General features: G+C 42.9%; 1 protein-coding gene across 1 annotated transcript in view; it reads right to left on the bottom strand.

Moving 5' to 3' along the window:
- The window catches only part of scfd2 (sec1 family domain containing 2), a 102,848-nt gene that overhangs the window by 10,869 nt on the left and 76,546 nt on the right, over positions 1–15,433 (bottom strand). The window contains exon 6 of the mRNA XM_075484702.1: positions 5,102–5,247. Within this exon, the coding sequence (XP_075340817.1) occupies positions 5,102–5,247 (146 nt within the window). The remainder of the gene's footprint in view (positions 1–5,101; positions 5,248–15,433) is intronic.

Genomic DNA, 15,433 nt, shown 5'->3' with positions numbered 1-15,433 from the left:
GCTTGGACATTGATTCGGGAAAATAATCTATGCTTACATACTGACCTCACCTTTCTGTGGATGTAGGTGGTGCCCTGAAGATTCAAAGCATAAATCCTGGCGGTGTTGAACTTACTTCATAGAACACCCCTCTGGAAAACTAAGCGTACGAACACAAGCATACTGGCATCATCATATGACACATCAAAACACGCATCTGCCTCATTCTACAGCAGTTATGAAACGCTTTGCTTTCACTATCACACCAAATCATTTCTTCTCCCTCTCAGTCAGACAGAGAAAAGCTGGAGTTTCTATGAAATATGTGTCCTTGAAGGAGCTGAACTCCAGAACCCCAACTAAAGCCTCGTAAATGCCTTCAAATATTCTGAAAGATTATCCATGGGAGAAAAAAAAAAGACATTTTTCATTGCAGTGAAAAAAAAAGACTCAAGTTTTTCTGCCCAGCTACCCAAGAAAAAATTTACCATTTATACACCCTCAAAAAGGTGGATCAAGAATTGAAGGCAGATTTTTCTTTTCTTCAAGGGAGTGACGTTTGCTGTCTCAGAGAACAATAAATACCCAGATAAGACTTGGCAGATCCTTATACGGGTACTTTGAATATCAGAGGTCTTTATATAATAATACTGAATATGTTCCAGCATCAGAACACTTGATAACATTCTTGATCAAAATGAGGCCAGAATTAGTAACACACATGAAGGGTTTTTGGCAAAAAGGGAATTTGGATGTTGCCAAGGAAGCACTGAGCTCTGACCACATCTATCAAACTGTTGAGTCAAACATTGAAAGCACACACCTACTCATAAAGCGTTGTCTAAATGTTAATGTTTCTGCCCACATCCTCTCCATGTATCATTAACTGACACCTCACAGCCTCCCACTCTTTGGGAAATCCTAGAGTCCAAGTTACATAAACGGATATTTAGCCCAGCCAACATCAGTCCGCTTGATGGGTCAGTCTGCATCAACTAGCCCCGGAGTAAACACAGGAATGATTCACAGCATTTGGATTCACAATGGTGAGGCAGCTGTAAACAACAGATCTGACCTGTTTTCATGCACAAAGCTAAAAGCAGTCGTATTAAATCCCCACCTCAAACAACCACATATTAAAAACAATATTTGATTAGTCATATGATAATGGCAGTGCTTAACTATTCCTCGGCACACACATTCATGCTTGTACACACACACACACACACACACACACACACACACACACACACACACACACACACACACACACACACACACACACCTTCAAATGTGAGTATCAGGTTCCCCCCACAGGTTTTTATTGGCAATGAGATGGATGAACAGACTAATGTTCCAAAACAACATAGTGACGGACTGAAAAACACAAATGGAGCAGAGCAAACAGCAGACTGAAATGTCTATGGGCGTAATCATTGTAAATTATTAATGAAGTTGTACTGTGCATCGCATTTAAATCCCGAAAACAATAGCTTGTGTTCCATTTTCTTCCTTGAAAAGAGACAGTTTAGCTGAAGTATAAAAACATTTCCAGTAGCTGAATGAGGTTAAAACTGATCTAAAGGTTTATAAAAAAAAATTTGACCGCTATAAGCCACCCTCCTGAAAGGCTTTAGTTTGGGCATTTTGCGACTCTGTAGACCTTTTACATGCACACAGAGCTACATGACAAACTGAAGGAAGCATTAAACTGGAGCCAGGAGACAGTTGGCTTAGTTTAGCCTAGCATAGCATAGCATGAAAACTGGAAAACTATCCTTGTTTTGTCAAATTACTCCATAAGTCCCCCTTTTTTGTTCAATCTGTTTTTTAATCCATATTAAAAGGTGGTCTGAATACTTAATTTGTGAAGGGATTAGATTCTGTATCTGTTTTCTTGGTGAGGCAAAGTGGCATTAGGTGGATTTCGATCAACAGTACCTAGAAGTTTTCCAGGGCATTTTTTAGAAGCAAAACATTTATTTAATCCCTGGGACGGCTGTAAAATGTAGGGAATGCATGGCTAATGCAAGCGGCTGATGCACGCTTCACCCAAAGGTTCAGGTTAGGCCCAAAAGTAAAGACTCTCTACGGGGGCCTAAAATCTGCCCTGGAATCTGTGGTCGAAATGGAGGGGGCCCGGGAAAAGCCACCCTTCCGTTTAACTTTAGGGCGATGATAGATTTAAAAAACTGAATGTCCTGACTCTGTAGTGCTGTTGATCTTCCCAACTTGTGGTTCTATCTCCGCCGAGTTCAGTATATTGAATCAGACTCCTGCCATAACAGCCTTGATCACTAATATTTAATGATGTATTATTCAGTTTAGTTTCTTACAGAATAATACGCACACAGGAAACCTGCAGTTCTGATGGAGCTCCGTGGCGATGACTGCTATTCACTGTTGGGATGATAAATTATGACCTGAACAAACAGAGCATAACTGGAGCCGACAGGAATGCAACAGGAATGATTTTGTTGAGCTTTTTAAAGAAATTAATTGATCTACAATACCACACACCTTAATGTATAAAACATAGATACGATGAACAGATGCAACATCAACCCAAACGCAAAAAAAACTAAGCATGGTGGTCACCACTTAAAAGTAAAGGGCTGATTTCTGAAGCCAAGGATGCACGGGGCTCTGTGGTCCTTATATGAACATGCTGGGATGAAAACATATGATCTCACTGACTGTCCGCAGTGTCTGCTAGTCATATTTCAGGCTTTGTGAGAAATAAAATGAACAACTTACATAACTCTTAGTGAAAAAAAAAACCCAGACAAGAGTGACAGTAAGTGTTACACTCATGTATTCTCTCCAGATGGAGTTTATTTGGAGAAAGGATGCAGAACACCATGACACTGGAGTGACATGTACCCACGCTCCCCCCAGTACAACATGCACACATGACACTCTTTCCCTGGCACAAAAATAAAAAAAATAAAGTACTTAGACACAAAAGCGCAGAAAAAACACAGAGCAACTTGACTCCCCTAAAAAGATCTTTTAATCTGTAGAGGCCAGGGGAGAGGACCTCTGCACTCAGAAAAAAAAAAGCTGCAGTCTGAGGAAGTCATCTTGACCGACAGGTATCTGCCTAAATGGCTCATGCTGAGAGGCTGATGGATTTCTGATGTTCTTGATGATTCTCAAGAACAGACAGTCGCTCGCGGCTATCACGCAGTTCTCCTTCCACTTGAAGTCGTCTTCATAAACCAGCTGAAACACGGACAGACAGATCTGTCCTAACGGAAACACAAAGCTGCTCATGTACATGAACATGAGTGACGCTGGCATACTGACACATTTAGACAGAAAGATGACTTTCAGTTTTTCTTCATGATTCAGGTGCACTATTGTGAGGACTGAGCAATACAATTCAACCTTGAAACTCTTTGATGATTAGAAAAACTAACACTGGTCGCTGAATTTCAAAAGAAATGTGAAACCAGATGGCTTCATTTTTCACATTCTTGTGTGTTTAAAATATCCTTTAGCAGCAAGCGCTTAATCTTTTCTTCCATTTCAATGTGGATCGCACCTAGTGTTAACTGTCAGTGCGTCATCACCGAGTGGTAAAATTCCTTTGTTGAAAGCAAGATTTAAAGAATCCACCGAAAACTTCAGCAGTGAAAATCCCTGCAAGGGCTCACAAAAACTCCCCAAAACCACTGTAAGTGAACATAGAGTAGTTTGCTGCATTAATAGACAAGATAAAACTCTTAAACAAGATAAAAAACAATGCCACCTTCTCTTGGCTCAAGCTTCTTTAACAAGGACGGAGGCAAAGAAGAGAACTGCGCTGTGGTCTGATGAATCAAATGGGAATTCTTTTTGGGAAAGCATGGAAGACGGGGACCATCCAGCTTAGGAAACTTGCACATCTATCACTGCGCTACTGAAGGTTCTGGAAAACACGCTGCCATATAAGCGACTTCTTTCTCAGGGAAGGCTTTTCTTATTTCTGCAACAGAAACCAAACAACAGCAGCATTCTGGATGCTAAACTAACCTGTCGTGCAGTTGAGAGCTGCAACCCATTGAAAACTTGGCCTGTACTGGCATTTCTGGGATAACTGTATGAGTTACACATAAATTCATGAGCTTTATGTGACTGAAATGTTTAAAGATAGCATGACGAGAGTGTGCTCAGTGAGCTGTGGAGCCAAATGCAGGCTTGCAGACAAGAGGCAGGCAGGTAGAAGACGAGAGACAAGAAAACTAAGAGCAAAGGGCGCTGACAGGCTGGAATTTCTCAGTCCATAACAATCCACCGGCAGAACAGAATTGGGGCATAAATGAAAAACACAAAGCAAGGAATAAAAAGAAAGAAGAAAGAATGCAATACAAGGATTCAGCGTGAAACAAATAGAACAGGGCCGTACTGACGAGAGTTTTAAGGGGATGCGAATGTTAGGCACAGCCCAGAGGCAAAAGTAAACAGAATGCACAAGAGGAACAAGCTATTACAAGTAATACAAGTACAAACAGTAAAGCTAACTCAGGCAAAGAATGATAGAAATGAACTGATAACTAAAAAACCCCCAAAAAACAAGAGAAAAGCACCCTCTAAAACAAGGAAAGAAAGAACAGATAACCATTAGCCACGACAGACGGAAAGAGTCCAACACTTCAGTACATTTCAGACATGTTCTCTATAAACTGTCGAACACTAAAGCTCCAAGAGGCCCAATGAGAATAAGACTTTGTACGTCATTGCTTTGCATCTGGGTAAAGGACTTATGTGAGTAATGGAAGAAAGAAAAGAAATCTGTCAATTCATCCTACGAAGAGGTTTAAGAGACAAACAATAAAAGGGCAAAATGAGAAATGCAAGGACTCCCTGCTGTCGTAAATCCTCCGATAAAGCTACATTCAGTCTCCAAGGACATTTCTTCCACTCAGCTTTCTTTTTCTTTTATTAACGCCCATGAATTAGACCAAGACATCGAAAAAAAAGAGTCAAACTTTCATTGACTTACAATCTTCCTGCCCTTAACTGTTTACCCACCCAGTGAGGCTGCCACGTTTTTTTTTATTTGTGTGATGAAGAATGGCTGTGGGTGTTGTGATGGTGGTTCAGAGATTAAAGTAAACATAAAAGATGAGTCACTGACCTGATGGACTCCATCACTGGCTGTGTAGACGGAGCGCAGCTGCTTGAGGTGGTCTCTGGCGTGGCTCAAACCTCTGAGGGTCTGGAACATCTTCTCCATCGCGGAATGCGCTCGCTCTGTGGTCAGATCCTCGGGGGTCGCACAACCTAATACACAGGACGATAATAAAAAAATATCATGCGGAGTTTGGTGTAAGAATTGTGTTCATTGGTGAGAGTCAGTGTGGTGACAACAGTTTGGGTCTCAGATTCATGAAAACTCGAACACGCTGATGCTGCATCGAAACTGGCCCGTAGGAAATAAGTGAAAAAGAAAAAAAGAAAACAGCCACATGATGTGGCATGTTCATTTTTTTCACAGCTGGGTGTGCACTGAAACCAATTATCAAGGTAAATACATGGACAAGAGCCCCTTTATTTGAGCAGAAAGTGCTACAGTCCAATGAAAAGTTAATGTTCCCTCCTTTCTGAAGTGTAAAGAGCAGCAGAGGCCAGCTGTGAAACCAACCAGAAATGACAACACATATGATGGGAGAGACGAGGCCGTGGCAGGAAGCAGCGGGAGGTGGATGGGAAAACTACAGCAAAAAAAGCAAAGTCGGTCTACTGGCACCTGCACTTCCCTCTCCGTCTGCTCAGGAATGTGGCTGCCTTCTCTTTACAAGCAAGTCAGCTGTGCTATAAAATATATAACCACAAGTGCGAAAACTGAATCAGCACACCAGACTTGTAAAAAAACAAACAAACATCAGCAACACTGATGACTCCACAAACTCTAAAAATCAGGCTCTCACAGCAGTTAGCCATCAAAGTTTACACACGAGAATAAATGAACAGGGGCGGCCGCGGCTCAGGTGGAAGAGTGGATTATCTACTGATCGCAAGATGGCCAGTTAAACCCCCACATGTTAAAGTGTTCTTGGAGAAAAGGGAGCGTGTGTGTGTGTGTGAGAGTGGTAGACCGACAACGGCACTGGAGAGCACTTTATAGAAGCTTGTTGAGATAAAAAAAAAGGTGCTTTGCAAGTGCAGAAGATTTATCATGTTCTGACAGACTCCCATCAACTGGAAGCTTCTACTTACTCGCAATTAAGAGATGAGAACTGGGTCCTCCAGTCTCTCTATGAGGATTAGGTTGGCCCTCTTTGTGACGGTCAAACCATAACTTTTGCCCTCCCAACATAAACTGGATGTTAATCTAAGTAAAAACAGGTGGACTACTGCACTTAGGTAACCAACAAAAAATATTGCTTTCCCCTGACTGTGAGGGCTCGTGTACAAGCACTCAGCTTTCATGTCATTACCAGAAAGAACAATTCTATACCCCCTAATGACCAAAACGGAACGTTTAGTCACTGAGGAACCTGGAAACCCCCCCCCCCCCCCCCCCCGACAGGCACAGGGAGAACATGCAAACTCCAGTCAGGAGGTCAAAATTCAAAAGTCATGGAATCTTCTTGCTGTGAGGCGACAGAACCATAGACCACACCAATGTGCAGCCCACTCCTTATTAGGGCTGGGCGATAATTCGATCTTGCGATAAAATTTTGATCAATTTCGAAGGCCAATTCAAGAAGGCCCATCTGTCTCCTCAGATCCTGGTGAACTTCTACCGCTGCACCATCGAGAGCATCCTCACCAACGCATCACAGGTTCTCCACTCCCATCCATCGAGGCTGTCCAGAGCAAGAGGTGTCTGCGGAAGGCGCGCAGCATCGTGAGGGACAGCTCTCACCCCAGCCACAGACTGTTTGCCCTCCTCCCCTCCGGGAAGCGCTACAGGGTTCTCTGCTCCAGGACCAGCAGGTTCAGGAAAAGCTTCCTCCCTGCAGCGGTCACCCTGCTGAACTCTCAACCCCCCACTTTACATATGCACATACTCTGCACTTTAACTGCTTTTTGCACTTCTGGTTAGATGCTAAACTGCATTTCGTTGTCTCAGTACCTGTACTCTGTGCAATGACAATAAAGTTGAATCTAATCTAATCTAATATGCTTGGGACATATTATTCGATATGACATTTAAAAAAGTCGGCCTGGGTGCCGCCCAACAACACCAGTATCATCAGTTTGCCGGCTGCTGTATGCCGGTAGGACACGCCCACGAGCGAGCAGCGTGGCTACCATTGCAAACAGAGTGAGACAGAGGGAGAAAGGGGAAGAAGTAAAAAATGAGCGAAACTGAAGCTGAGGACCTTGAAACTATTGGCGAACGTGAAAGCGACACCTTACTCGAAGACATTGTTGATAAAAAAGGTCACACCACGTCAGCTGTGTGGACATGGTTTGGTTATGGCAAAAGCGACCAGGAACAGGCGAAGCCGGTCTGCAAAATATGCCGGTGGGTAGTACCAGCCAGGACGGGGAATACAACTAACCTTTTCAATCACCTGAAACGGCACCACCCCACTAACTACACAGAGAGTGTGACACTGCGGGCTCAAGCTAGCACACCACACACACAGCTAAGCTACACACACACACGTCGCCCGGTAGCATCAATAAACAACAATCCATCCAGTCGTGCTTTGCAGCCATTGCCCCGTATGAAAAACAGTCAAAGCGGAGCAAAACTATAACGAGCGCCATCACTTATTGCCTCGCTAAAGATATGATGCCCCTAACACAGTGGAAAAAGAAGGCTTAAGGAAACTGATCAAAGTGTTAGACTCCAGGTACGTGCTCCCTAGTAGAAAATACTTTTCTCGGACGGCGATGCCACATGTTTATGATGAATGCCGTCGTAAGGTAGCCTGGGAATTCCCATGCTGCTTTGCGCTCGATTTCATTCTCACTGCAAAGTCAGCCTGGAAACCACCGCCCTTATTTTTGCTAGAGTTTGGGAACCAATCACAGAACGGGGGGGGGGGCAGCAAGACAATGACGACGTCTATGCGCTACACCGAAGCTTGTAGAGTGTTAATCCAACATGGCAGCGGACACAACGTTACCGTTCAATGCAGCCTTAGAAAGTGTTTCGGAGTAGATTCACCCTGGGGTCATTTGAACCGTGACATCCAGCCAAGTAGCCCACCCGAAGTTTTTCCGATATTGGCTGAACATCAGCTGAGTTACTGAGTTATCCCGAATAGCTTAGTACAAGCGCTAACGGACCCTGGCAGTATCTCCAAAATTACCACACTAAAATCACATGTCATGACACCAAACTTCTACAGTTGTACAAATATGGTCTGTACTCACAAATCGATGCATTTGGAAGTTTGTACATAGTCCAGGAGTTTATTATTATCATCAACACAAGCCTGATAGCTTTTCTGCTGCTAAAGCTTCGTTGACGTCACTTCTGGGAGCTGGGAGCTTCAAAGTAAGATGAGGGTTGATCTACTACTGTAGACAACAAAGCAAGGCTGCTCAATTTCTCCATTATTAAAATAAATTCACAACTCTACAATATAAAAATTCATGTAGAATATAGCATATAGGCCTACTTTGTTGTCAATTTAAGTAGCTTAGAGCGCAAGTTTACTTTTATTTTCCATTTTTTTCTTCTTCCTCGTCGAATTTCTGTCGTCATCTGGTATAAGTGATACAATTGGCTATGAATCGCGCGCAAAGCAGCATGGGAAGAACCTGACGTCATTTGATAGACATTCGTAGCGCCCAATAAACGGCTCCAGGCATTCGTAAACCACGCCTCAAATACGAGAAAATGCACACCTAGTTCCCAGACCACCATCTCATCGAGATTGTGGACGCGTCAGCCAGGCTAGTCGTAAGGTGGAAATTCATCTGAATGATATTAAATACTTTGCCACCACCACCGATCTATGGTCTAGCCGTTTTTTTCAATACCTCCAACAAATCTCTGGGAGGTAAACCATTATAATAGTATTATACTGGTAAACCAGTATAATAGTATTATACTGGTTTAGTTTTTACATTTATTTTGTCTTTGTTTAACACTTTAATGTGTCAGAGGGTCTGACCCACTTGTTTACTTAGTTTGGTTTTGTACTGCCTCAACAAATATTTGAGATTATTATTATTTAATAATTGTTTTTTTTTTATTCTGTATGAGCGAAAGCATTTTGTGCTCATTATTGGAAGGCATTTTTTTATGTTATTAAACTTTATTATAAAGTTTCAGTGAATCTCTTGTTTCTTCAAGCTTCAGGATGTCTCTCACACTGGCAGCATCTGCAAAAACTATCGTGATAAGAATCGAGATCGATCAATAAGGAAAAACATATCGTGATAACATTTTTTTCCATATCGCCCAGCCCTACTCCTTATCTATCTGCTCATACCTTACGGTAATTCAAGAATGAACCCCAAGTGCTGATTTTGTGACTTTAAAATTGAACCAAAGTCCACATTATTCCCCTGGAGGACCTTTGCAGAGAACTGTACATTTGGGTGCAGAAAACATGTAGTCTACTGCCAGTCTTTTTGTGAAGGTGTGTGTGTGTGTGTGGAGGGAGGGGGTCATGCCTTTATTTGACAGTGACAATGGAAGCAGGGAATGTGGTTAAAGAGAGAAACATGGGAAACATGATCAGAAAACAGAATCACTGGGAACCGAATCAGGGACTTTCTGCTTCGTACATTCATGAAAAGGCGATACGCACCACAGCTTTTAGTTTAGAACAAAGCTAGTTTCTCTTTTTTCCTTTCTAAGGGGGGAGAAGGTGAAACCAGCTGCCTGCTGTTAAAAAAAAAAAAAAAAAAAAGATTATGAGAGCTCAGACAGTGGATCAAAACAATTCAGCTAGATGATTTATATTCACACAGGTGTATGAAGAGGAGGCAGGTACGGTAGGTTCATTACTTGGACATCCCCCCCTTTCATGGATGGACGGATTTAAAAAAAAACTTTTTCATTGAAAATATAAATGATAAAAGTTTTAAACAATTTAAACAATTAGAACGATGCAGAACAATCCCACCTGGACTATATTGTAGAGCACTGAATACAATCAGTAACTTGGACACCTCTAAACTGTATAACACAGGTCTTACGGATTGGCAGACACACAGCCCTCATTAAGGTGGCGCTGCATGACCTCTGCCACCACAGAGTTACCAAACCCGGAAACTCAATTAAAGCTCCTACTTTAAGATTACATAACAACAAATGAGCTCACATTTCGAGCGGGCCTTCCATTCGAATGAGAGCAAAAGCAGAGACTGATACTGACTCTGAATGACATGCGAGTTTTGGAGATAAGATCTAACAGCGGACATGTGGTAAAAATCTCCCATGATGCACACTGATCATACTGACTGTAATCTAGCAGACTTTAAAGTGATGGAGTGTAAGGGCCGCTACGTCACTCCCAACTCTTATCCCCTCAAGATAACTCTTACGAGGCTGAAAACTGACCTGCGAAAATATTTAACTTTATTTCTTTTGGCACGGTATATCGTATATGGTGTGGAATACGTCAGTGTCGGCGTAGTTAGGTAACATTCCCTCAGCAGCTTGATTTTGTCAGGACCTAGTCCCTGTTTTTTTGTTCTTCCACCTTCCCGTATAGATGATATCAAATTTAGCATGGCGGGTCTTTGTTCTGAGTTGCTCTCCTCAGGAATGTAAAGTGTCTGGCTCGCTGGCCCGCTCTCCTGTGCTGCTTGGGCTAAACTTTTGGAAAACAGACTGGGGCTCAGTGTGGTGACTCAGTGAGATGTGGGTCTTATCTTTCCAGATGCCTGCAGAGAAGAAGAAGAAGAAAAAAAAAAAATCTAGGAAAACAAACTGCAACTGAGCCATTAGAGAACGAGAAGAATGAATATAAGGAAATGCAGCATCCATGTGCAGCAAACGTAGTCGGTTATATTTTCCAAGACTGCAGAGGATGTGCGGCCACCGGATGTGTCGGTAGCAGCAGTGCACGGGACACGAGGGCGAGACAGGAGGAGACGCTGAAATCTGTTTGAGAGCTTGCGTGCCTGCTGCAAGAGAGCCGGTTGACTTGCTGCCAAAGCATACAGTGCAGGTTCCGGGCTGGGTGTGGGGCTGTGGCAGGCTGGTGGATGCAGGCTCCCCTGAGTCAATCTGTGGTTTGGGTGTTGATCGTGGCATTGCATTGCAGATCTCGAGGAGGCGCAGGACCAGGTGTCGATCTGCGAAAACAGCCAGCTCGGCTGCCAGGCCGAACACCTGCGTCGGATTTCATGTCACGCGGCGCTGCCACGCCACTCACCTTACCGATACCACACCACGACCCGATGTCTCCCACTCAGAGTGTGAACTGAGTTCCGGTTTGTTCAAATCAAGTGAATAATGAACGCTTATTTGAAAGCCAACTGACTGTGTTTGTCGCCTTCACGTGAAATCACAGCGTTTGTAGTAGTAAGGCACATGCCGGGAAATGAATATGCACTAATCAGAACAGCTCTTCATGTGCTTGAGTGCACCTGCCATGTCCGTCAATGCAATTACTTCCCAGAACAACAATCACCTTCCCGTTTGGAGAATTAAAAAGTAATGTCTGCTGACTGACTCAGCACTGCACTACGCTTTCTGAGAGACTAAAAGATTAGGAACAGAGAGAATGTCGTTCGGTCCTGATATAAGGAAACGGCTGATTGAGGGTTCCCTTAATGAGACCTAACACAGCCAGAGGTGAGTGATAATTAAGAAGCGAGGTGTGAGTGTAACCTGTGATGCTCCAAAGGAGGAAACAAGCAACCAGATGAGCACAGAAGAATGTCTCACTAATGAACAGGGCTGCAGAGGGAGTGAAAATAAAAAGCAGAGAGAGAGAGAAGCAGCACAATCAAATATCTTGGCCAAAAAAAGTACGGGTTTAAAGATCCGTGGGAATAAAAAAAATAGTACAACTGTCGGGTCAATATGAATGGAATTTACTATTTAATTCGGTCGAGTTTTACACTTTTTTTGAATGCATAATTCACAGATTGTATGATTCCTAATCCTTGTGGAAATGCATGTACGGATAAGGCAGGTGTCATTCTACACTTAACAACTACAGGAACAATGTCTTACAACATTTCTCAGAATTTTCCATCCGTGGTTCTCATTAATCAAGCAACATTTTGCTGAGAAAGAAGGTCTGGAAAATGATTGAAAATATATAGCCTCAGTTTTTAAGGTCCTACCCCAGCATTTCAGCGCCTAAAAATGAATGATTAGTTTGATAAGTTTTTGCAATGAGAAAAACTTCTTATCGCTTTAAAATGGCTCTACGCCGTATTCCATATATAATTATTTTTTCCATACTTTTATATTCAGAAACAGGAATCTAAAAGGATGAAAATCTGGCATTGCCCACATCTCTGCCCACCAGCAGCAGCTTGCGGCCACTAAACGCCCGAGTCCCAGCGGCTCATGGTTAGCGTCCATTCACCCCGCCCTGGTCGAGTCCTGCTGGTAAGTGGCTGCTTACTGGCCCAGGTCCTATCCTACTAACACCCACTCCCAGTCCCGCCGGCTTGCTACTGGCGCCTGCTCGTTTAGCCGGGCCCTATCCTGCCCGACAGAAATGAGCACCCATTTTCTCAGCTCAGGCCGACTTCTCCTCACAGCTTGCTCTAACTTCTTATTTCCTCAGTTCTTCACAGCACGTGCACGATAGCTCAGCACCACTCTACAGGTAGTCTGGATTGGTTCCTCTGATATCTGCAGATTCACTGCAAAAAAAATCCCCCACACTTAGCACTGGTGGCTGATTTTACTCATGATATGTCTCGCGACAATGTAATCAAAAAGTATTTTTTCGTTTTGTTTTGTAGCTTTTTGCATAGCCTGCTCCAACAGGGAGAAATAGAAGGAACAGAGAAGCAGTGCTGTAAGTAAGTAATAGGAAAATAAATAAACAAATAAAAATCAAAGCAATATGGAAGCATTTCTGTTCATTATTGTTGCCGCTAAAGAACACGAGGAACACTCAATTAGAAAAACGGTCGGTTTCCTCAACAACCCTCAAAACACTGCAACAGCTCACCATCCCTGCCTGATCCCACAATCCCAACTAATCACTTTGCACATCTCGGCGGAATGTAGACAACCAGACCACTTATAAATATCCATGCTTGTTTTGAAACCCCATCAAAAGTTCTATTCTGGGATGTGGGTCTCTGAGAGGAGACCGAGAGTACGTGGTTTTTAGAGCCGGACAAACAGAGCGAAGGAGCGGAAAAGCATGCAGCAAAGTACAAACTTTTTTTTTTTTACAAGGAATTTATATCAGACGAGGTAATCCTGTGTGGAATGCTGGAGAGGAAAAGCTCTGTGCTACTGTATCGTAGGATAAAAGAGGAGAGACGGAAGTAGGGGGGGGGTTTAGAGCTATATGCCTGTAATGCCCCTTCTCTCTTACAGGATGCTGGCTGTAACCATGGGAACCACGTGATTCCCTCTGACAGAGGGTGCCCCCCCTTTCACATACTGGTATGAGTTTGAAATGATACATACTAATACACAGCTAGACTGGGCTAAAAGGTGCTATAATCCATTTAACTCTAGATTGTCTTAAGGCTCTATATGTGAAACATTTAGGGTGATCTGTTGGCAGAAATGCAACATAATATTCAAAACTGTGTTCAGTTTTGCATTCATGTAGAATCACCTGGAATTAACAGCTATTGCCTTCTTCTAATGGACAGTTGCAAGTCCAGCCCTGCTGCTGCTTTATTTATTATTCACACAATACTGATTAAAGCGGCATTCTGAAAACCTTTTTGTCATGCAAAGTGAAAGAAATGTCGGAGAAAGTTCAGTTTTTTTCTCCTTAAAGAGTGATCCAGAGGTATTCTCAGCACTAAGTATATGAATTCACTGAACTATGTACTGTTGCTTCATAGAACACCTTCATAAGAAATAGTGCATCCCATGCTTAGTTAAATGTGTGTGAGTAAAATCAGCGTGCGTGTTCTGATTGGAGCCAGAAGCAAATAGTTCTAAAGTTCACAAACTTGTCTCGCATTGCTTTAAAAGGGCTAAAAGTTGTTGCACGGTACGAAACAAAAACTCCATCCATTAAGGATGTTATGAGTTAGCTGCCAGGATATTTGCAGACATAATGACTTTATGTATAACAACTTGCCCATATTTTGGCACTGTGACCATATATGGTAAAAAAAAAAAAAGACAAAACTTTTTTCAATGAACATATTTCAGTCATTTCTCTAATTTTACGGTGGGTCAAAGAAATGTATGTGTTGTTGGCGTAATCCTAGTATCCAGCGAAGTGACATTTTTCAAGGAAAAAGCAAGTAGAGCCTGGAGGTTGGCTTGCTGTGTCAGCACCGAAGAATTTCAAATTCCGGTGATAGGGCTTAATCCTCCCCTGAGTGGCCCATTTAAGAGAAAACACAAGACCTGCTAATCTGGGCTGCTTCACAGACTCTTTAGGAAGGGCAGAACAATACCCCTCACACACAACCTCCAGGACATGAAGTCACTTCAAACTCCAGCCCTCCTCATCGCTATAAAGCCTTGCCGGGCACGCTGAGCACACAGGGCTTAGTGTAGATCCGTGTTATTTAGGAATGCAGATGAGTAGAAATGTAAAGTGATACAGCGGGAGCACCCACACCGCACGCTCTACACACAGAGTGGCCACAGTATGCCACCGCAGTAAGCTTCAGACAGCTGCTTCAGGGGCCTGTGCACTGTGTGGGTGTCATTCATCACATGCTGAGGATGCTGTGGTCGCTGCTCTGCCGCTTCTGGAGAAAACCAACATGGTAGAGAAGCCAACGTGCTGCCTAACTGGAAAAACAGAGCGATGCGCTTGTATAACACCGTCACCTGAAAGTTTTCATGTCTGGTTCCATTAAACTGATTCAAGCTCATTTCAAACATCCCGGAGGCAAATATATCTGGGAGTAAATGCTAGGATTGACTATTCTGTCCCCGTTTGATCGGAAAAGACTGCAGTGATGAAATTTTCCATTAAATAGAGTTTCTATTTTTTTATGTTGAAATAAAGGGTTAAATAAAACAAATCCAGAGCTGGGGTGAAGGGGAAATATTTCATCCTGAACGTGTAGGTATGTTAAAATGACTAGCAAGCATGAGGATACAAGTGTCTCATTTTGAAAAGTCGGTCAGACAGCTGTAGGGGATGAAGGTGGGGGCAGCAGCTTAAATCATAGGTTAGTGTACTGGAATGCTCCATTAGTGTATGGCAGCCTCTGATTTTCTCATTTATAAAGCAGATTAGGAGGTAGGACCTCACACACACACACACACACACGCACATATAGAAAACTGTCTCAGTACATTTTGTTGCATATTAACAAATACAAGCTGGAACATTTCTATAATGACATTTAGTTGCTCTGACACGCAAAGCCTGGACCGCATTACAGCACTTAATCATAATGTAGTTTTGACAAAAAAAAG

The sequence above is a fragment of the Odontesthes bonariensis genome, chromosome 15 (assembly GCF_027942865.1).
Source record: "Odontesthes bonariensis isolate fOdoBon6 chromosome 15, fOdoBon6.hap1, whole genome shotgun sequence".
Lineage (NCBI taxonomy): Eukaryota > Metazoa > Chordata > Actinopteri > Atheriniformes > Atherinopsidae > Odontesthes > Odontesthes bonariensis.
Note: the sequence above shows the minus strand (reverse complement) of the source record. Positions and strands in the feature narration are given on the sequence as shown.